The sequence below is a fragment of the Lacerta agilis genome, chromosome 5 (assembly GCF_009819535.1).
Source record: "Lacerta agilis isolate rLacAgi1 chromosome 5, rLacAgi1.pri, whole genome shotgun sequence".
In the NCBI taxonomy this organism is placed as follows: domain Eukaryota; kingdom Metazoa; phylum Chordata; class Lepidosauria; order Squamata; family Lacertidae; genus Lacerta; species Lacerta agilis.
In genome coordinates, this window is record NC_046316.1 from 12,002,310 (window position 1) to 12,023,021 (window position 20,712).

At 43.2% G+C, this 20,712-nt stretch overlaps 1 protein-coding gene across 1 annotated transcript in view; it reads right to left on the reverse strand.

Annotated features, from left to right (window-relative positions):
* ANXA7 (annexin A7) overlaps positions 1-18,066 on the reverse strand; it is a 29,547-nt gene extending 11,481 nt beyond the window's left edge. The window contains exons 1-5 of the mRNA XM_033148617.1: positions 17,904-18,066; positions 10,359-10,413; positions 3,178-3,400; positions 1,878-1,973; positions 541-578 (exon numbers count right to left, since the gene is read on the reverse strand). Coding sequence (XP_033004508.1) covers positions 541-578; positions 1,878-1,973; positions 3,178-3,400; positions 10,359-10,412 — 411 coding nt within the window. The 5' untranslated portion in view covers position 10,413; positions 17,904-18,066. The remainder of the gene's footprint in view (positions 1-540; positions 579-1,877; positions 1,974-3,177; positions 3,401-10,358; positions 10,414-17,903) is intronic.
* Between the last annotated feature and the right edge of the window lie 2,646 nt (positions 18,067-20,712).

Consider the following 20,712-nt stretch of genomic DNA (forward strand, 5'->3'; position numbering starts at 1 on the left):
ATTCCAGTACTTCCAGATTCGGCGCAGTGCGCAACCCAAAAATGCACAACCTGAAGCGGCCGTAACCCAAGGTATGACTGTAGTTTCATTGTCCACCCAGAGCCCTTGCAACAACCTAGCCCAGGCATCCCCAAACTCAGCCCTCCAGATGTTTTGGGACTACAGTTCCCATCATCCCTGACCACTGGTCCTGTTGGCAAGGGATGATGGGAGTTGTAGTCCCAAAACATCTGGAGGGCCAAGTTTGGGGATGCCTGACCTAGCCAATACAACACTAAGTTTGCTTAGCTTGATTTCCCTCAAAAGGAAAGCTTGCCCCCTAAGACTGAAGGACTCAGTTATATTTACGGCATTCTCTGGCTTCTGAAGCCAAACTCCAAGAGGTGTATTCAAATATGCTGCGTACACAAGTGAGTAGTTTTCTATACTGACCTGCAGAACTGGACCACAACATTTTTTCTTTGTCAAAACAATTTGCATTCCCACCATGACCAAATAAAACCAACAACATTGTCCCATTTTATAATACAAATAACATACCTGAGGTGGTGTTGGAGTTGATCCACCTGGATACCCAGCTTAAGAAAAATATAAAATTGAAATAAGATTTTATTGTTGCCATGCTGTGTGCATACATCATCATAGCAAAATGTGAAGTCTGCTACCGATTCATGCACTTGTTTTCAGCTAATATTTCCCCATGCAGATCAGGGAGAACTTCAGGACTTGCAAAGAAGCCTGCAGGCTTCACAGTGACAGGAGCACCCACCAAATTGTGTCACTTTCAATCACACTTCGGATTTCTGTCTCTTTCCTTGCATCTCCTGCTCCCTTCAGGGAGCTGTGTGGAACAAATACTTGCTGGATGCAAAGCTGACCATTAAAACACTATCACTTGCAGCCTGGAACTCCCTATCTTTATTTCCAAGGTCCTTTCCAACACAAACTGAAGTTTCCAGGTTAGGAAGTGGGACTACAGTAAGGCCCAGTGCAGATGTGGCATTAACAGCAGCATAACCAGGATGAGGAGGAATGCCACAAATTCACAGGTTCCCTCTCCCTTTTTTGCACCAATTTCCCTCCTCCTTTTCCTGGTTAGTATTTACTTGGGTGTCATGTTATATCTGCATTGCAACTGAGCAGATTAACATTAACGATAAGACGCCAACTACAGCAGCACCCATGCAATCCAGGATCGTGCAGGACCACTAGTGGACTCACAAGCCAGTTGAGGCTGTGCATAGATGCTGTTTCTGTGAATCACTGTCCCCACGTGGGATTATACAAGAGTCGCGAGCATTCGTCTGTCTCGAGAGACCATGAAGTGCGCTTCTGGGGTTGAATTCAAACTGCTGGAGAATCACAGCACCTGCTGTGGCTGCAGAGACTGGTAGTACATAGCTGTTGCCTCTCACATCGTTTCTGCTATGTTAGCAACATCGAAGTGACCTCTCTGAGGCAGAGGCCAGGGCGGTGTGTATGAAGGTCCTGGGCTTCCCAGATGACAAGAACCCCTGCCCCGCCCTCCGGCATCAAGGATGTGCCCCCAAGGAAAGCATTTGGAACCAGCTTGGCTGCAGGAGTTGCCAGAAGGAGGTGTACAAGGCCCCATCCATCCATCTTAGGGATTTCACTTCAAATTTGTGTAGGGTTTGCTCCTTGGCCTTTTCTTCTCCTGAAGATGTCCCACATGGCAGCGGGTAACAGTACTTAACCACTATTTTGTGTTTTATCAGTGGAATACAGACTTACAGTAAGGCTTACAGATACAAATTTGCTTCACTAGTCTTCATATTTTACAGGATGCATTCCACCTCTAAACCCATAAACAGAATGATTTATCTTTTCCATATCCAATCACAATAGTCGTTCAATACCTGGTATTTGTGCTGGTCCACCTCCGATATAATTTTGGGTTGGAGGCTGCGGATAGCCATAGCCAGAACCATTTGAAGGTACTCCAAACCCAGCGCCTGGAATAAATACATTAAAAAATAAATAAAAAATCTGATACCATGCAAGTGCAACCAAAATATTTCAACCACAAAGTACAAAATATATAGTTAATACATCAATTTAAAGAGCTAGAAAATGCTCAGCTGATTTAATGTCTGTTCGAAAACCTGTATTACTTGTGCTCACTACCAGAATCCTAATGATTTTTCCCCCCTTTATACTGGGTAAGGAATTTTCCCAAATGAATCAGCCAGCTCACTGCATGCTGTGGGCAGAGGAGGGGGGCAAGTTAAAGAATCATTCAGCAGACACTGCAGAGTTAAGGCTGTTTCAAAGGCCAGCATTATCCACACTTTCCAGGCATGGTCCATGCGCTTTAGAGCTCAGTGTCTGAGCACCTTTCTCTTTTTTTGCTCCAGAGCTTTCACCACGAAAAGCTGTTCTTTAAAGCTGAATCAGAGCAAATGGCAATCCACAGAAAACCCAAATTGCCATTTGCTCAAATTCAGCTTTAAAGAGTGGGTTGTCACAGGGAAAGCTCCGGGGGGAGTGTGGTGGCACACTCACACACAGAGCTTTAAATCATGCACTGTGCCTGGAGAGAGCAAAGGAAAGGTACGTCTGGATAAGCTACCCCTTGAGCTTACCTATTCCTTAACATGGTTCTGGTTTTATAGTAGGTTTTTAAAAAGTCATTCATGTGGGGCCAATGGTGGCAAGTATGCAGTAAGTTAACACTATGTGGGATTGGGACTGGTGTGTGGCCTTAAATAGTCATTCTCAGTTACACCGTGTCCTTCCCTAGCCTGTTCAGTGCCTGATTGGGAGACAAATGGGAGCTGAGCATTTAGCTTTGCCCTTTTCATCTAAGCTTCTCTGACCTTTCTGAAACGCAAAGAACATAACCACCACCTCACTGAGAGCACTGATTTCTTTCTTGCTTAGGGTTTTGTATGAAGTTGTTCTGTTAGTCAAGGACTTCCTCTTCCTCATGCCCACCCCCTGCAAACCCGTTCTGGGGGGTTTCCACAACCTTCCAGAGCAGATCTGGAGGGTGTGTGGATAGATGGGTAGAAAAAGAAGCCCTACTGCACAGGTTGAGGGTCCTGCACTAACAGGATGATTTTGTTGGATACAACCTTGTATTTATTTCTTAAGCCAGCAAACACAGGCATTCAACTACAGCAGAGATAAGCAGCTGACAGTGTTTCAGCACATTACCTCCAGGATAAGTTGGCATCCCACCAGGCTGAGGAGCCCCAGGGTATCCAGCAGGCGCAGGGGGGTACCCACCAGGTGCGGGTGGGTATCCTGCAGCCCCTGGGAAGCCACCAGCTGGTGGAGCAGCAGGATATGCACCACCTCCCATAGGTGGGAAGCCTCCAGGAGCAGCAGGGTAAGTATATTGACCAGCAGGTGGGTAACCAGACTCTTGCCCTGTAGGCTAAACACAAGCAGTAGATCAAGAGTTAATGCAGTTGTGAAAGAAAGACCTAGAGAAATTCACAAAAAGTTGAAAATCTATACTGAGGCTCTCACTTCAGCTTCACCACTTGCTGGAGTAAAGAAAACAACTCTGTTGTACTTTAAAAAAAAAAAAACCCAAAACCCACACATGGAACAAACATGCTTGCCTAATACATACAGTGCAAACCTCACCATTAAAACAGTTAATGCAATAAATGTAAAATAAGTAAATTCAAAATATATTTGCCAAGACCAGAGACAGCATAATAAAGTCCCAATCCTGAAGTCTTCTTATGTACTCTAAGCATACATTTCAGAAAACTAACTTCTGCAGTATGTGTGTATGCATGCATGCATGTAACTAAGATAACTTTTCATCAAGCAGATGGAACAGTCTCTATTCTACAGAAAGCAACACCAGTTGTAACTAGAGATAAAAAACACACCATAAAACAATCACATTAAAACAACACAGCAGTTAAAACAGGAGACTCAGGTCGATAGGTCAAGGGAATGACTGCACAAACAGGTGCATCTTCCAAAGATAGCAGAATGCCAACATGGAATGCTCATCGTCCATGAATTCATAAACCCTTTCTAAAGCCATCTAAATTACTGATCATCACTACATTGTCGAGCTCGCTCCAAAACAGGATAAAAGATCAAAGGGAGTTGCAATATACTGAGAAACTTTAGAAACAGAGATCCAATAACTATTGTTGTTGTTCAATCGTTCAGTCGTGTCCAACTCTTCGTGACCCCATGGACCAGAGCACGCCAGGCATGCCTATCTTTTACTGCCTCCCGCAGTTTGGCCAAACTCATGCTAGTCGCTTCGAGAACACTGTCCAACCATCTCATCCTCTATCGTCTATAACTATAGTTCTAAGCATATCACTGGTCTATCTTACTTAAACGAAACCATGCACAGAGTAAAACTAGCAACTGTTGGCATAAATGCACCAAATGTGGAACGAATAGTTTTATAAACATGTATTGAGGACACTATAAATTAACAAGGGAGATATTAGCTTACTTGTAGACCATAAATGGAACTAAACAGACCATATAAATCAAATACACCTCACTTTCAAACCTCTTCAAGAAGTGGATTAAACTACTGCAGTTGAAGACTTCCGGTTTGGTGCCGGTTATGGCGGACGGGAGCTGAAGAGCTCCGGTTCCCTAGGGGGCTATAGGGGTTTCCGTGCCTGCGCCGCGGGCCCCTTAAAGCCACGGGAAGAGCGTCCCGTGGACTGCGTGTCTTGTGGGCTCCAGACGTGTCGCCCCCGCTCTCGATCGACCCTCGTAAGGGGGAAAATCGAGCGAGCGGGGCAACGGCACGGAGCTGAAGAGACGACCGCCCCGAGGGAACAAAGCAGCGACTCCGGCAGATCTGAGCACCCAGCACTTCCTAACTTGCTTATGCAAAAGAAGCTCTGTAAGTAACGCACTTAATTGACTTTTGGAAGTTAAGAAAAAAGTTCTGGGCTTGCAGAGAGACTTTGAAAAGGAAGCCCGCTCTCTTTGGACTGCTTAACAAAGCAGGTAACGGCAAAGGAGCTAAGCCGCGACTAACGGGAAAAAGTTTTGCTAGTTCTGCTAAACTTTTTAAAAGTTGTTTAAAAGTTATTTGAACTGTTTTAAAAGACTTAATATTGGCAAGAGAAGACACTGCTCGCCCTCTGGATTAGGATTCCGGGTCGGTAGCAGGCTGCGATACATTGTTGCCATCATTTTGTAACTGTTTACCAGCGGAGACATTTTAACTTTTTTGTGGCCGGCTGCAGTCTTTGTTTTGAACTTGGTGGTTACACTGCAGGGAGAACAGTAAAGTACTGCCTCGGACTGACTAAAGGATTAAAATTCTCTGTCTTTTCTTGACTTTTGGTGAACTTTAAACTACCTGCAGTTGAGAAGATGTCACTACAGTCGTACCTCATGTTACGAATGCTGCATGTTGTGTTCATCACAGGTTACGATCCCGCCAAACCCAGAAGTACCAGAACAGGTTACTTCTGGGTTCAGTGGTTCGTGCATGTGCAGACGCGTCAAAATGACGTCACGCACATGCGCAGAAGCACCGAATCGCACAGCGAGCATGCGCAGACACGACACTCAGGATGCGGACTGCTCATGATGTGAACGGGGCTCCGGAACGGATCCTGTTCGCATCCAGAGGTACCACTGTACTACATAGAATCAAGTGCCTGATATGGAGAATACCTCTGCCTTTTCCACCTGAACAACTTCTGGCAACATTTGATGTCAGAAGCTAGACTGAAGATCTCTAAGCTTAGAGCAGAGAAAGACAGAAAACTCCCTGCTTATCACCTGGGCTACAAGCACCTTGCAAAAAAAAGGAACAGATACCCGGCTCTGCAAGGTTGCCGGAAGTTGGGCTCCCCTATGAGTGTTTCTCCCTTCTTCTCTGAGTTTGCCGAAGAGGCAGAGAAAGCTCCATCGCATGTGTTTTAAGAAAAAAATCTGCCCTTATTCCCTTATGGGGTACACAGGAGCCCTTGTAAAGTCCTTTGCAGGTTCTCCATCGGTAGGAGTAAAAAACAGAGGCCAACCAGAGAATAATTAGAAGCAAAGCAGCTAGTAAGCTTGATCTTTATTGTTCTGTTGCAACAGGGTCCCTTCCTCACACACAGGTGAGCAGGGAAGAAGAACCCCAAACCAAGGGCTGCCTGTCCTTAAAAACACATTTCAAAAAATCCCCCCTTGGAGTCCGCCCCACCCCCAGATACATCTCACCTACATCACACAAAAAGGCGTTATCTGATTGCCTTTTCTCAATAGCCTGGCCATTCCTTTGAGATGGTAATCTTCTTTAATTCCTGGGAAAATTAAATCCCTCACCCCTCCTTCCTTGCAGAGATCCATTTGGTAAACATTTGGTCAGTTTTGAGAGTCAAAATGGTGTCAAACCTGTCTTCCTGTGCTGCTTCAAACACGTGGCCTTGTTTGCTTGGAACACTTACGAACATTTATTATATATATATATAAAAGACCTTAATTTCTTACAACACATGCACCCAGTCTCCAAGCACTTTGCAAAATGGTGAAATTATCCCATCCTGCATTGCTGTTGGGAGTCTACCACTGAAGCAGAAAAAATGCAGATCTATACAGAAACTGCCTCCGAGGTTGTGGCTAAGTAAACACTGGCCCTAATTCACCCTACCCACAACACTTCGGACTAAAGTAACAGAAGCAAGGTCAACCATAACGCCTACTGTTATCGATATAGAAAGAGAAACAATACATAATATGAAGTGAGCTTCATTGATAAGAAATCCCAAAGGAGCAATGAAGCAGACAATTAATTATTATGGACAACAGTAAGCATGTCAGAATTCCAAAACTTGTGAAACCCTCTGTTGGACAAATCTGTCCCAAGGATCTTTCCCAGAGGGATTCAAATTTCTCTTTGAAAGGAGGAGTCTACACCACGATCAAGCATAAGCACATTTATCGTTGGTTGACACAGTAATGTGGGCAAAGAACCCCCCAGCTCATGCTGGAAAAGGGATTGCACATTCCAGTTCACATCACAGATAATTTATACCCTAAGACCGTTCGAATATTCCTCCTACAATTCCTATTGGTTAAGAAACTGCAGTTTACAGGCTTCCTGATCCGTCTACATCATGTTTGTTCCTAAACATGTACCCCCAACAATAACATATGTCCCATGTCCATTCAAATTAGCAGTTTTTACAATAGGGGTGTGTTTTATAATATTCATGAAGCATTTGAGCCTGCGTACTGGTTCTTAAACTATCATCTGCTATTTCTCCTTGTTATCTCAGGTCACCTCTAAACTAGAAATCTATCCCTCTTTCAAGGCTAACAATCTACCGGTACTTCTAATTACAGGTAGGTAGCCGTGTTGGTCTGCCATAGTCAAAACAAAATAAAATAAGAAATTCCTTTCAGTAGCACCTTAGAGACCAACTAAGTTTGTTCTTGGTATGAGCTTTCATATCTGAAGAAGTGTGCATGCACACGAAAGCTCATACCAAGAACAAACTTAGTTGGTCTCTAAAGTGCTACTGGAAGGAATTTCTTATTTTATTTTGTTTAATCTACTTCTAACACATTCTTTACTTAATTGTAACATTAGCCAGGAAAAGAGCCTCTTAGGGAGTCAAGCTTGTGAGTCCAACATTGCTTTGTCTCAGCAACTCAGGATGTAAGACATTTACAACTCAGGTTGTAAAATATGCTGACAAACAGTTCTGCAAAGGGGCCCTCCTTGGGGCTCCTTTGAACCTCTTTGTTCACAGAATCAGTCTTAAAGCAGGCATGGTCATCCTCACCATACCTTCCCTAAGAATAAAAGTCATTTTCATTCATTTATTCCACACCCTCCTATTCCAAAAATATAATCTCAACATCAAGACAAAGGGAAGTGAAGGCAATAAGCACATCATACAGTAGAGACTGTTCAGTCTCAGGGTAGATTAAGACCTACAAACATTTACAATATACGGTTCTGGGATTGATTAATATTTCATTGCCCTGAAGGATTGTGGTGGTGCTGTTGGGTTTCTATTCCTCTCACTGTGCAGATTGGTTCATCACATGTCTCTGTTATGCATTCCACAGATTGTTGGAATCACGGGCGCGGATGTTTACTGTATTCTGTTTCCGTTTGTTTTTACTTGCTTCTTCGGACTTCTCTCCAGAGAGAGGAGACATGTTTTCTTTTGTTCTGCCTTACGCTTAATAAAGTAGCTTTTAGTGCACACAACCTCAGCCTAGCTCAGTCTGCGTTTATCTCTGCTGGACTCTGAATATGTGCTCAGTGTCTCCAAGACATGAGTCATTATAAATCTTTGGAGAAGGCTGTCAGAACTCCCTAGAGCTGCACGCTGAACACTGATGGGAGAGACAGGCTGGAAACCTTCCTGTTGTATGCCTGGGGGCCGTCCTAGCCCCCCTCCTTATCTCCCTCCTTAAGAGGACCTGCTTGGATGCAGAAGTACAAACAATTTTGCCACACACGCACACAAACAAATCTAGTAATACACTACACTACCTGAATAAAAAAGTAAAAACTCTTTACACAATACCGACCAAATCACTCATGGGAAACATAAAAACATTAAAAATACTGAATTGCAGAACAAATAAATGTAGGCATGGAACAAACAAACAAAAAGCAGCCAAAAAAGGGGGGAACCACAATGAATAAAAAAGGGAGGGAGAGAATTAAAAAACACTGGTAAAAATAATACACATTATAGTAGACCAAACTAAAGAAAAAAATAAAAAGCAAAATTATAACCAAAAAATGCCAAAACCAAACATGAACAAAAGACCAAACAAGAATTTAAAGCATAAACAGACTGAAACATGACAAAAGTTATGAACAGAAGTAAAATATAAGTACTATTATGAAGAAGAAGTGGACAAACACAAGAGCAAAACAATGGGTGTCCATTGAGTAAAATGAAACAGAAAAAAGTAAAAGTGCCATTGAGAGCATTTGCTAGAGAAGCACAAACTGCTTTTATGTGGTGAAAACCTCAGAGCACTTCGGAGGACAGAAGATGCCATTATGCATGATAGATGCAATTTGATGTGTGAGAGTCAATATCATTCAGCACAACAATTCAAAACACTCTTAACATTTTCTTTCCCTATGCAACTTCAAAATCCAATCCCAACACAATGCAACAATGCTCGCAACAATAAAATAATTTCTAGACCAGTTGGACCTTGCAAATCACATCTGTGTCAATAACAGGGGGGAAATCAATTTAATTTTTATTAAGCAATAATATGTGCTCGTTATTGTATATAGTTACAACACACGCTCAGTATTCTTACAGTAGTCCTTGTCTTGGAGGAGAAGCACTGGCAATACCTCTGGGAGCTGTCTGAAACGCATATAAAATTGATGCAGAAAGCTACCCTGGGACTGCTTCAACCACTGGTGGCTAACCTGCAACTCTCCAGGTGTTGTTGAGCTCCAACTCACATCGTCCCTGACTATTGGCCATGTCCCAACAACATCTGGAGGGCCACAGATTAGCCACACCTGGCTTAAAGGCACCATCTGATTGAAGCTTTATGCCTACTAAATACATAGCAAAACAATGCAAATCATCTGCTGCTGTCATAATCATTACTGCTCATAGAATTAGGCTAGGATCAAGCTGCTCTGAGCCTCTGAATCTTAGTTGCAGTATAAAAGTTTATTTGCTGATGGCAAGTACATCTGTAGAAATTCATTGTTCCTAACTAAGGATCACATCACACCTTCATCATTAGAATCACAAAGACAATATTTGTGATGTGGAGCGGGGGGGGGGGGGGACATACTTCAAAAAGCATGCAACATAGTAAGTACATCACACATGAATCCAATTTTTGTAACTGAACACATCATCCACTACAAACTTGTAAGAAAACGTATTGAAAAATATAAAGGAAATTCAGAGGCTCAAAAAGGAGGTTGTTTTCTAAGGCGACACATTTTTATAAAAATGCAGTATGACCTCCTTATATTATGAATTTTAAAAAAGCAGCTTAAAAGATAATGCTTGTTTTTGACTCACTGCTGCCTATACATGAACCCGAACTCTAAACACCAAGACAGCTTTCTGTATAATATTTCTTCAGAGAAACCTATAACTATCAAAGCATACCTTGTCCATGATACATCCTTTTAAATTTATCCCCCAGACTCAAACAGGAGAACCAAGCCAACCACCACCTGCATAATCCCATTCTAATTACCATTTTTCAAACATGCTAGACTCTAGAGTGACTGGACTACAAGTCCCATGATCCTTGGCCACTGGCCATGTAGGCTTATGCTAATGAGACCTGGTGACCAGCAATGTCTGGAGGGCATGATATTGTCTACTGCTGTGCTAAAGTGTGACAAAGAGATAGAACTGAGATATAATACTTACAGGATAGCCAGGGAAAGCAGGGTAACCTGAAGGGGGATATCCTGGGTACGACATTCTGTAAGACAAAAGAAAAGCACTTGAGAGCTAAGTGATTTCCTCATGTGAGCACTTCACCACCAAAGCAGTGGAACAGCAACACACAAAAAGATGGTGAAGAGCACATGCAAAAGGAGGGCACTGACCTCCTGAATGAATCTATCACCTGTAACTTAGCTTTAGCCTCAGTACAATAGACTACGGTAAATAAAATTCAGTATATTTATTTCCAAGTAAATATTGTCAATTAATGTGTGGCTCTTTGATATAAGATGGCAAAAACTGTATTGTGTCAAAGACTAAATAACTTTATTAGAGCACAGGTCAATCTAGCCCATTAGGTTCTCCAGGGCCTCTAGTAACATTTTCCCACTAGTTCTATTGCAAAACATCATTTGTCTGAATATCACATGGGTTGAACCTGTTAATTTATGCATGTACTCCTCCACTCATAATACCCCCTTGTATTTGTAGGCATAAGAAATTGAGTGGACTGATGATGATAATTTAGCCAGCCAGGGATTGGGTTGCTGTCTATCATTAATTACAGAAACTGAAATGCAACAAGTGGATAGCTCAGTTGGTTAGAACATGGTGCTAATAACACCAAGGTTGTAGGTTTGATCGCCATATGGGACAGCTGTTTATTCCTGCATTTCAGAGGATTGGACTAGATAATTCTCAGGATTCCTTCCAACTCTATGCTTCTATGCTATAAAATATCATTTTACAATATGGGTTTGTCAATGTTTGTTTAACTCACTTCTGAACCAAGAAAGCTTGAAAATGATTTGACAAATTATTCTCCTTTCCACTTGACACAGGTTTACTGAATTTTCCATTTTCACACTTTTAAATTTTTTGAATGCCTCATTTTTGTTTTGCAAAAAGAAAACAAACACTAACTATAGCCATCAACAAGCAAATAAAATACTAGGCTTTTCCAAAGAGCAGGCCCATGGGCCAAGTAGGCTGCCAGGAGGTCCAAGTTGGCCCACAAGGCCACTTCCCACAAACCACACTCACCCATCCCTCAGCTGACATCACTGGGGGACATCAGCTGATGGGTGGGGTTCAATCCTGCTAGGAGCAACTTCTTCAGCATGCTCCCCGCAGAGTATACACTGGCAAAGCAGCGAGCTACACAGCAGAACTGAACCCTCAGGTCCTCAGCCTACATCACCCAGTGGTGAACACACTGGTGAAGCAAATGGCTGAACCCAACAGAAGGATATAACAATCTGTTCATTGGTTGGTGCTGCTTGCTGTAGGGTTCTTCTTCACCAGCATGTTGCTTGTGGGGGAATATGCCAGCAAAGCAGACCCATGGCAGGTCTACTTGACAGTTAGGTGATCCCACCCACCTATCAGTCACCATGACGTTGAGCAAATGACAGGTGGTAGCCCCTCCCACACGTCAAACTTCTCCCACAAGGGCTGGAGGGAGATAAAGATCTAGTCCAGGGGTAGGCAACCTAAGGCCCATGGGCCGGATGCGGCCTGATCGCCTTCTAAATCCAGCCCGCGGACGGTCCGGGAATCAGCATGTTTTTACATGAGTAGAATGTGTCCTTTTATTTAAAATGCATCTCTGGGTTATTTGTAGGGCATAGGAATTTGTTCATTATTATTTTTCCAAAATATAGTCCGGCCCATGGCTGAAAAAGGTTGCTGACCCCTGATCTAGTCCATGAGCCAAAAAGGTTTCCAACTCATGTTTTAATGCATGTGTCATCCATATTATGGCCTTGATAATCTTTCATCAGAATACAGAAAGGCAGGTTTCTTTTTTTCCCCTTGCTGAGCAACTGGTTAGAATATGCACCTTGCCTCAAAATAAAAGGGATAAAGACTTAAAAGCTTAGAAATCAGAGGTGGTGGATTGAAGTCAAGCCTCCACAAGCTCCACAGTGCCTATAGGCCTCTCAGGCATTTTCTATTTTTTCCAGCTTCAGTCACATAATATGAGCTTACTAAAGGCCAGCCAGCTATGTTTCCATCTCACAATGAGTCACTAATCCATGCTTCAGAGTATCTTCCTGAAGTAAAAAATGAGGACCACACCCTCCACAAAGGCAGTTACGTAATGCCAAGCAGTAAACAGAGTAGTTCATTTGACTGTGGAAAACTATACTGTATGTATTTTTTAAGAAGCTTTCGAGATAATTTAAAAGGATCTGCCTTTTTATATTAAGGCTATCTGGCTGGCATTCAAGTTACAACAGACTCTCTTCTCCCAAGCTTCATAGCAATGAAAATTAAATTAAGACATTCCTCCCAATTCAGAATCTTGGAAGAGAAGCACTGATGAGGCATGGCTGTGCACTTTATCACTGGATCAGTAAATCAAGTCTCCACAAATCTACTCCAAGGTAAGATAACAAATCTCCCCTCCTTTTAACATGGGAATGGGAAGGAGAGGTTTAATGTCACAAACAGCTCCAAGTGTTTCTCAATGCAAAGCTTGGAAAGGGAGCTCAGGGTAACAAAAGCCCCAGCCTGTTTGTCACTTGGCCAGATATGAAGATTCCCCTCTTCCTAGGCAATTCTCATCACCCTGCAGTCTGGAGGTGGTCACAGTGCAATTGTGTGATATACTTCCTCTTGCACATACAGGGGACATTGAAGTGAGGGGTCAGAGGTGCCCATAAATTATGACTTGCTGGTGAGCCAAGTCAAAATCTGTAGATTCCTGTACCAGACTACAGTCAAACCTGTTTCTGAAAACATCCCCTTCTTCCATGGCTACACCTTTCACATTTGCCGGTGCAAATTTAACTTTGTTACACTGCTCATTTAACTGGGTCAAATCTGAGATACAGAGGGTATGTGAGACTATGCCATCTATTTCATTTCACTTTGCCATATGCTTCTATGAATGCAACAGTTGGCAATGAAGTTGCTAGTCCATTGCTTTGTCTGTGATCTTCTTCCATTTCCTCTTATTTATATGGGGCCTGTTCACTACTTCAGCCCCAAGTATCGCTACAGACCTCTTCTATTCCACACACAGAAATCTTATTCATTAACTGTTTATTCATTAACAGGTTCACTCAGCACTTTCTTCCCCTTCCATACTGTTTCCTAGCAAGCCATGCAAGAGTAAAACAAAATCCAAAGTTGACTGTTAAAACTGTGATGACTTTCAGCAGTTTGAGAAATCCTTGACAAGGGAGCAGACACGCAGAGATATGGCTATACATATCCACAGTCCAGGACTAGGTAACCTTGCATTTACAGTTTCTGCTAGATTGACTTTCAGTTTCTGCTAGATTGATTTTCAGAGGAAAAACCTTTACCTCTTTTTCCCAACCTTGTCCTTCTCTATGAGTGATAGCAAAACACATTTCTGGTTAGAGATTGTTTTGGGAAGCTTTAGGGCATTTTTGCTACGCTATCGTTCTTGCATTAATTCCCAAAGCCTTTTCAAAATGGGTAATGGTGTAAATAAAACTGACTAATCAGGAAATAAGCATGAAGGAACACAATAACAAGGAAACTTGGTTAAAGAGTTTGAGAAGGATGAGGCACCAAAGCAGCATCATATCAAGTAACTGCAGGGATGGGAGACAGAACGAAACCCAAACATGAGATAAAGGTACCCCCTACTTCAAATTAAGCTACAAATATACATGGAAGGTTATTACAATTTTTTAAAGTGCAATAAATGCATCCTTGTTACTAAATTGTTTTTTGGAATCCATATATCCTCTGCTTAATGTAATGTTTTAGTGACAGGACACACCAAGATTTTTAAAAGCATTCAAACCATCATATTTTTGTTGCTGGAAAAGTTACATTCTTCCCCCACACCAGTGAATTCAGTGCTCTTACATAAGCATCACAGGCATCTACTAGATAGCACTGCAATATAACTGGAGAAGGAAAAAATAGGGGAATTCCGTAAGTAGGCTTTCACAACAGAAATGGACAGAGCCACAGGGAATAAGAGGGCCAAAGCTACACATTATGTGGGAGATCGACTATGGGAAAGAAATACTGACAAAATCTTTTTTGGTAAAACCTCAATGGAGCAAATATTAGGTTACAATATACAAACACTATGTTTATTAACTTACTCTAAAGACAAGAGAGCAATGCTGCCAAAACGGCATATACGATAACAGCAGCTAGAACTCTACCCAATCCTGAGGACATCGAGAAATCTGTCTGAGAAGATAAAGCACTATATGCTAATAGCAAAACTGATAAGCTAAATGAGGGTGAAGAAAAGAGAGGAAAGACATGCCTTCATTAAAAAGGGGAGCCTGTTTGCTGAATGCTGCAACAGAAATCAGCTGCATTTAAATACAAATACAGTTATGTTTTATTATCCTAATGAAGTGTTTGTTTTTTTAAAAAACTATAAAAAATAAAGCAACCACAAGAGGAACTGAATGAAAGGAGTAGCACTGAGAGAGCAGCTAGTGACAGGGCTTTAACCCTTTTCGTTCCCACCCTGTTTCTTCACACCCATCAAGCACAATCTGCTATTAGCGCTTTCCAGGTGAAGACAGATACAATGCAGGCAATTGTCCCATCCCACAGCAGGGCTAACACCAGCAGAGGGAAATGCCTTGCCCTAGCTTCTCTACTCTAAGCCGGTTTGGGGTCCCTTAAAAAAAAAACCTGCTTTTTTTTTTAAAGCTTTTAAAATGCATATAAATATATGCAATAGTCGACCCAGTAATAACACAGAGCTTAACAGGAAAATCGAATGAAGGTAGCAAAAAGGAATGTAGAAAGACAAGAGTTGAAGTAAGGAAGACCGGAGGAGATGTGCAAGGGCATACATGAATACTCTATGGGTAGGAATCTGGAGGGCCCTTTACGGATCGCCTGCACTGAAGAACAAATAAATATATCATATACGAGTCATCTGCAGATTGTCACATGTAATGGCCCTACATGAATGTATTTCAGCATGTTTGCTTCAGTGCACAAACATATACAGTGGACGCTCGGGTTGCGAACGTGATCCGTGCAGGAGGCACATTCGCAACCCGCAGCGCTGCGTCTGCACACGCGCGGGTCACAATTTGGCGCTTCTGACACGCAACCCGAAGCATCTGTAACCCGAAGTATTACTGTATAGTGTTATTTGTCATATCTGATTATATACACACTGGTTTCTAGCCTACACTAATTCCTATACGATAGTGTCTAAGAAACCCATATATATAGTGTGTAAAATTGCTTTCAAGAGTATATGACTAATTTATTTTATTTTGGTTTTTTTAATGAGACTACTAAACAGCAGCCACTTTTTTTCTTGTAGTTGCGTTTGTTTTCAGCTTGGGCTGTTTGGAATTAACAGAAAATAATGATGTACTATGAAGCTGTACTATGTGTGCTCAGAGAGATTGTTCTCAATAACAGTCTCCTAAAAGGCATGTCAAAATTGTTAACAGCCTGTTCAGCAGTTCCAACACAAGCTATTAACATCAATATGGAAGGTTCACTTTGGGAGAGAACATAAAATCACTTTTTGTATAATAATCATTTTAATCCCCCCTGTTTACCCTTTCAATTAATGTTTTTGCATGAAATAGTAGCTAGAAATCTATAGGGGTAATTGCTCACTCCTGTATGATCAGGGGTGATCATTAAGAGTGCACACAGGAACATAGGACACTTGCGGGTCGAGACCCCAAAGCCGCCCTCCCGGGAATGAAATAAAACACCAGGACACAGAATATAAGGTTAATGTGATTGGGTAAAAATTTGGCCACAACTTTATTGGTTACAGCATGTGAGCGGTATTGGCTTAGGCATTGAGTGGACCTGACTATATCTGACTCCTGCCCGCAGAGCAGGAAGTCCAGTAAGGGTAAACCACTGCGGTGGACCGTCCAGTAAGCGGCTCTGCGGTCCACCGCAACTCCTCCCCACGAGGAGGTGGAGCGGATTTGTTCGTTTGTAGGGGTAGTCTGTTAGGGCTAGTTTTAATAGGAGGTAAGTGCTGAAGAATCATTTAATGGTCGTTATCAGGTTATTTAAATTTGAATTTTATGGACTTAAAATGTTATCCATCTCTGAGATGGGGCAGCCTATATGAATAAATAATTTGCAAGTACAGGACCAGATAGCATTGTGTGATTAAGGAGAAAGTGCAGTCTCGTTCTGCCTGAAGTCCTGATTTCAGGATAACTTCATAATCTCCACCCCATATATAAATAAATGCCACACCTTTTTTCATTCTGTTACTCAGCCTGCTTGTTTGCAGAGAAACTCAAGAGCAGCTAACAGATGTTTAATATTAACTCAAAGTTCTGCAGGGAGAACCTGTTGAATGAAGGCCACTGTGAGCACACAAGGCATGATGGCAAATCCAGGGTTACAGGTACCTTGTATGACTCATGCATTTGCCCACCGTCACACTTTCCGTTTTGAACGTACTGTACAACTAAAAGCAAATGTGTCAAGAATCATTGCATCACAAAAGGCACACAGTCATAGAATCACAGAATTGTAGAGTTGGAAAGGACCCCCAAGGGTCATCTAAATCCAAGCCCCTGCAATGCTTTGCTTAAGCTTAATCCAGAAAAACTCTAGCACTTTCACAGTGTGTTAAACAAGAACAGACGGTTAATAGTCTCCGTTAATATTGAAAGCTCATCTGCAAACAAATTTCCTCCAAAGAGCATGCAGTTCAGTAACCACTTAAAAAAAAGCAAAAGCACCTAGTTATTTATTTTATATACCGCTCTATACCCGGAGGTCTCAGGGCGGTTCACATATATTTTGCCACAAGCATCATTGCCACAAGCATCATAAAAAAGACTCAAATGGGGATATAGGGCCAGCCTAACTGCAGAGGCAAACCAACCCCACGAAGCTGCAATTCCTGGCACCTCTGCCCATACTTTCTTGAGCAAGCAGCCGGTTTTGCAGAATGCTAGCAGCTGAAGAAATCGCGCGCTGATTTCCGCGGCTGCCGCCTGGGGCGCAAGTTGAGGGAAAGGAAATGTGAAAAAATAATGCGCATTTATCCCTTAACGTTACCCTCAGCATAGCGCGAAGAAGGGAAGAGGCAAGCTCGCCCAACTCTCAGCCTCGGTCGCCTGATTTCCAAGGGAAGCTTCTCATTCCTAACCTTGCCCAGAGTTAAAAAGATCCACCACCGAGGGAGGAGGGGGGGAAAGGCAATGTCCGCAGCATTAAGAGTTTGCAGTTAAACTCTCTCGAGAAAGGGTCAGGCGGGGAAGAGGGGGCTTGTTTGTGTGCTCGAGCCCCTGGACTTTAGCAGGATTTCAAAGGGGGTGGAAAACTTGGCACGCTCAGAAGCGGGGAGAGAGACCGTTGTCCAAAAAAAAAAGGGGGGGTGAGGAGACGTCCACGTCGTCAAGGAGGAAAACACACACAAACACGGGTTTGGTTTAAAACACACAAACAACACGGGAAACGTCGCTAGAACTTAATACCCCTATTACTACTATTGCTATTATTATTACGATATTTTGCCCCCTACACACACACACCCGCGAGTTCCCGCCTTCCCGCTCTCACCTGAGGCGCGGCCGACAATTCCCGGTAACGCAGCTCAGCGAAGCAAAATGGAGACGTCGCCCGGGCGAGCTGAGGCCGGCGGAACCCGTCCCGCCCCTTCCCTGGGGCCGGGATTGACTTTCGCCCCGCCCGCCTTGAGAAAGCGAAGACCCGCCGCGCTGCCCCAGCGGCTGTGAGGGGAAGAGGCGTTGTTGTTCAGGGCGGCTCTTTCCCCGGCCTCGCGGGGGAGGGCCCCGCCGTCACGTTCGCACGTTCAGGGCGGCTCCGCAACGCGGCGGCGCGTTCCCCACTACCACCACCACCACCCAGGAACCTGGGACGTTTGAACGGCTCTCACAGCTGCTCGCGAATGTCGCTCTTGCTCTCGAGCAAGGTGGTGGCTATACCACTCCAAGCTCTCTTAGCCGAGAGGTGGATTCAGGGGTCAGCAAACTTTTAAAAGAGGGAGGCAGCCAGTCCACTGTCCCTCAGACTTTGTGGGGGCATGGACTATTTTTTTTTGGGGGGGGAATGAACGAATTCCTATGCCCCACAAATAACCCAGAGATGCATTTTAAATAAAAGCACACATTCTACTCATGTAAAAACACCAGGCAGGCCCCACAAATAACCCAGAGATGCATTTTAAACAAAAGGACACATTCTATTCATGTAAAAACACGCTGATTCACGGACCGTCCACGGGCCAGATTGAGAAGGTGATTGGGCGGGATCCGGCCCCCAGGCCTTAATTTGCCTTACCCATGGATTGACCAGCCGTGGGTAGGCAAACTGTGACTCTCAATATTTTTTACCAGATTGCATTCCCACCATCCACAAACATGGGTTGATGGGGAGGGCTGCAAGGTTCAGGAACAGTGTTAGAAACTGGGATGGAAGCTAAAGCTAGGAGCTAAATGGCACCTTAAACCTAGGTTATGGGCACCACAATGGAATGTCCAGGCAGGCTTTTGAATGCAAGGCTGAAAATGAACGAACTGCAGCTAAAATATTATGTTCATTTTTCACATGGTCTAGTCCTTCCCCTGCCCACTCCCCTAATATTCTTAAGAGGGTCTCTTCTCCTGCAGGCTTCAGAGAGTAGCTGGAAGTGGGGAAGCAGAAAAAAGTTATTCCTTTCCTTCCACTCTGGAAGTTTTAATCTGAAATATTAGGCGTAGTACTGCACCCAGAGCTCAGAAACCACTTGTGCTAATGAAATTCCCTGTTGCAAAATGCACCTAGAACGATGGGAGTTCCAAACGCTGTTCAGAACCACTAATCTACACCATTTCAATCCAGCCTTGAAACTGCTTTGGTCGCTCTAATAGCAGGAGACAGAATCCGAGCGTAACAATTTTCTTGGACCTTCCAGTGGCTTTTGATACCACTATCTGCAGTATTATTCTGTGGGTAGGAGCATAGATAGGAGATTCATTCATGACATCTTGGCTGTGGATCCCCAACAGAAACATGGTTTCTAACATGCATATGAAGCTGCTGAGGCAGCTCATCCAGAGCTTTAGAGTGAAATGTTACCAATACCCTGATGACCTCTATTTCTCCTTGCCATGGGAGTCATGTGAGGCACTTAAAAGTTCTGAACCAGTTCCTGGAAACAGTAATGAGCTGGATGAGGGCCAATAAACTAAAGCTAAATCCCAACACACTGAGGTTCTGTGAGTGGAAAAATTATCTGGGTGGCATTTAACCTGTTTTGAATGGGGTTGCAGCACTCCCCCAGAAAGATCATGCTCAGTCTGGGGGTGCTCCCCGGAGGACCACATCTTTAGCTGCATAGATTGATTTAATATATATATATATATATATATATATATATGAAAATCCCCCACGAGCAGAGATTACAATCGCCACGAGGGTTCATTTGTTCCTTCTCTCTACCTTGTTTAACATTATTCTATGGTGCTGGTGTGGTGCATACCTATGCTATTACTCAGAACCCACATAGCTAAAGGAACACTTACCCCTGTATCAACCTGACCACACATTGGACTCATCTGTTGACTCCTCAGGGTGCCCTCATCTGAGGCAGGTGATGACTAGGGAGGGGGACATTTTCAGCAGTAGGGCCTCAATGAATTCCAGTTCCTAGTAATCCAGTATTGGCACCTGCTTTGCTATCCATTCCTTGCCTGGCAAATACTTCATTCTCGTTCGTCTTAGTTGTGGTCGGTAGTTCAACCAATTAAAATATTTTGAGGGCTAACCTGCAGCCTTCCAGGTGTTGTGGGCTACAACTCCCATCTTCCCTGACTACTGAATGTGCTGGCTAGAGCTGAGGAGAGTTGGGGAGTCCAACAACTTAATTTGTTTGATTTGATTCACACAGGAACTGCTGCTAGAGATGGTCTCTTTATATTTTTGTTGCCTCCCAGTCTTTTACGTTGTTCGAATATCATGTTTCATTGTATTGTGTTCTCTATTGTATACCAACCTGCAGTTTGCTGGAGGCCAGTTTAGACATTAAAAATATATTAGAGGTGAGCTAGGAAAATGCCAGCATCTTCACCCACCATCCCAAGCGACATAATTTGTTGCCTGGCTCTGAACTAGGAATCAAAGAATGCTGAAAGAACACTAATCTCTACTTTCCTTTAAACTAAATGCAACAATTATATAACCATACTCTATCCAACTTAAGCTAAGCAGCTGTCAAGAGATCTGAAGTTTGACCTTTCCCTATGCAAATTACTGGTCAATAGTCCAGAATGGCTAATTGATGTTTCATCAGTGAGAGGCAAATGTTAGGTAGGAGATCAGAGTTCGAAGGATGATATACCAAGCACAGCTTGACACAGCTGAGAGGAGG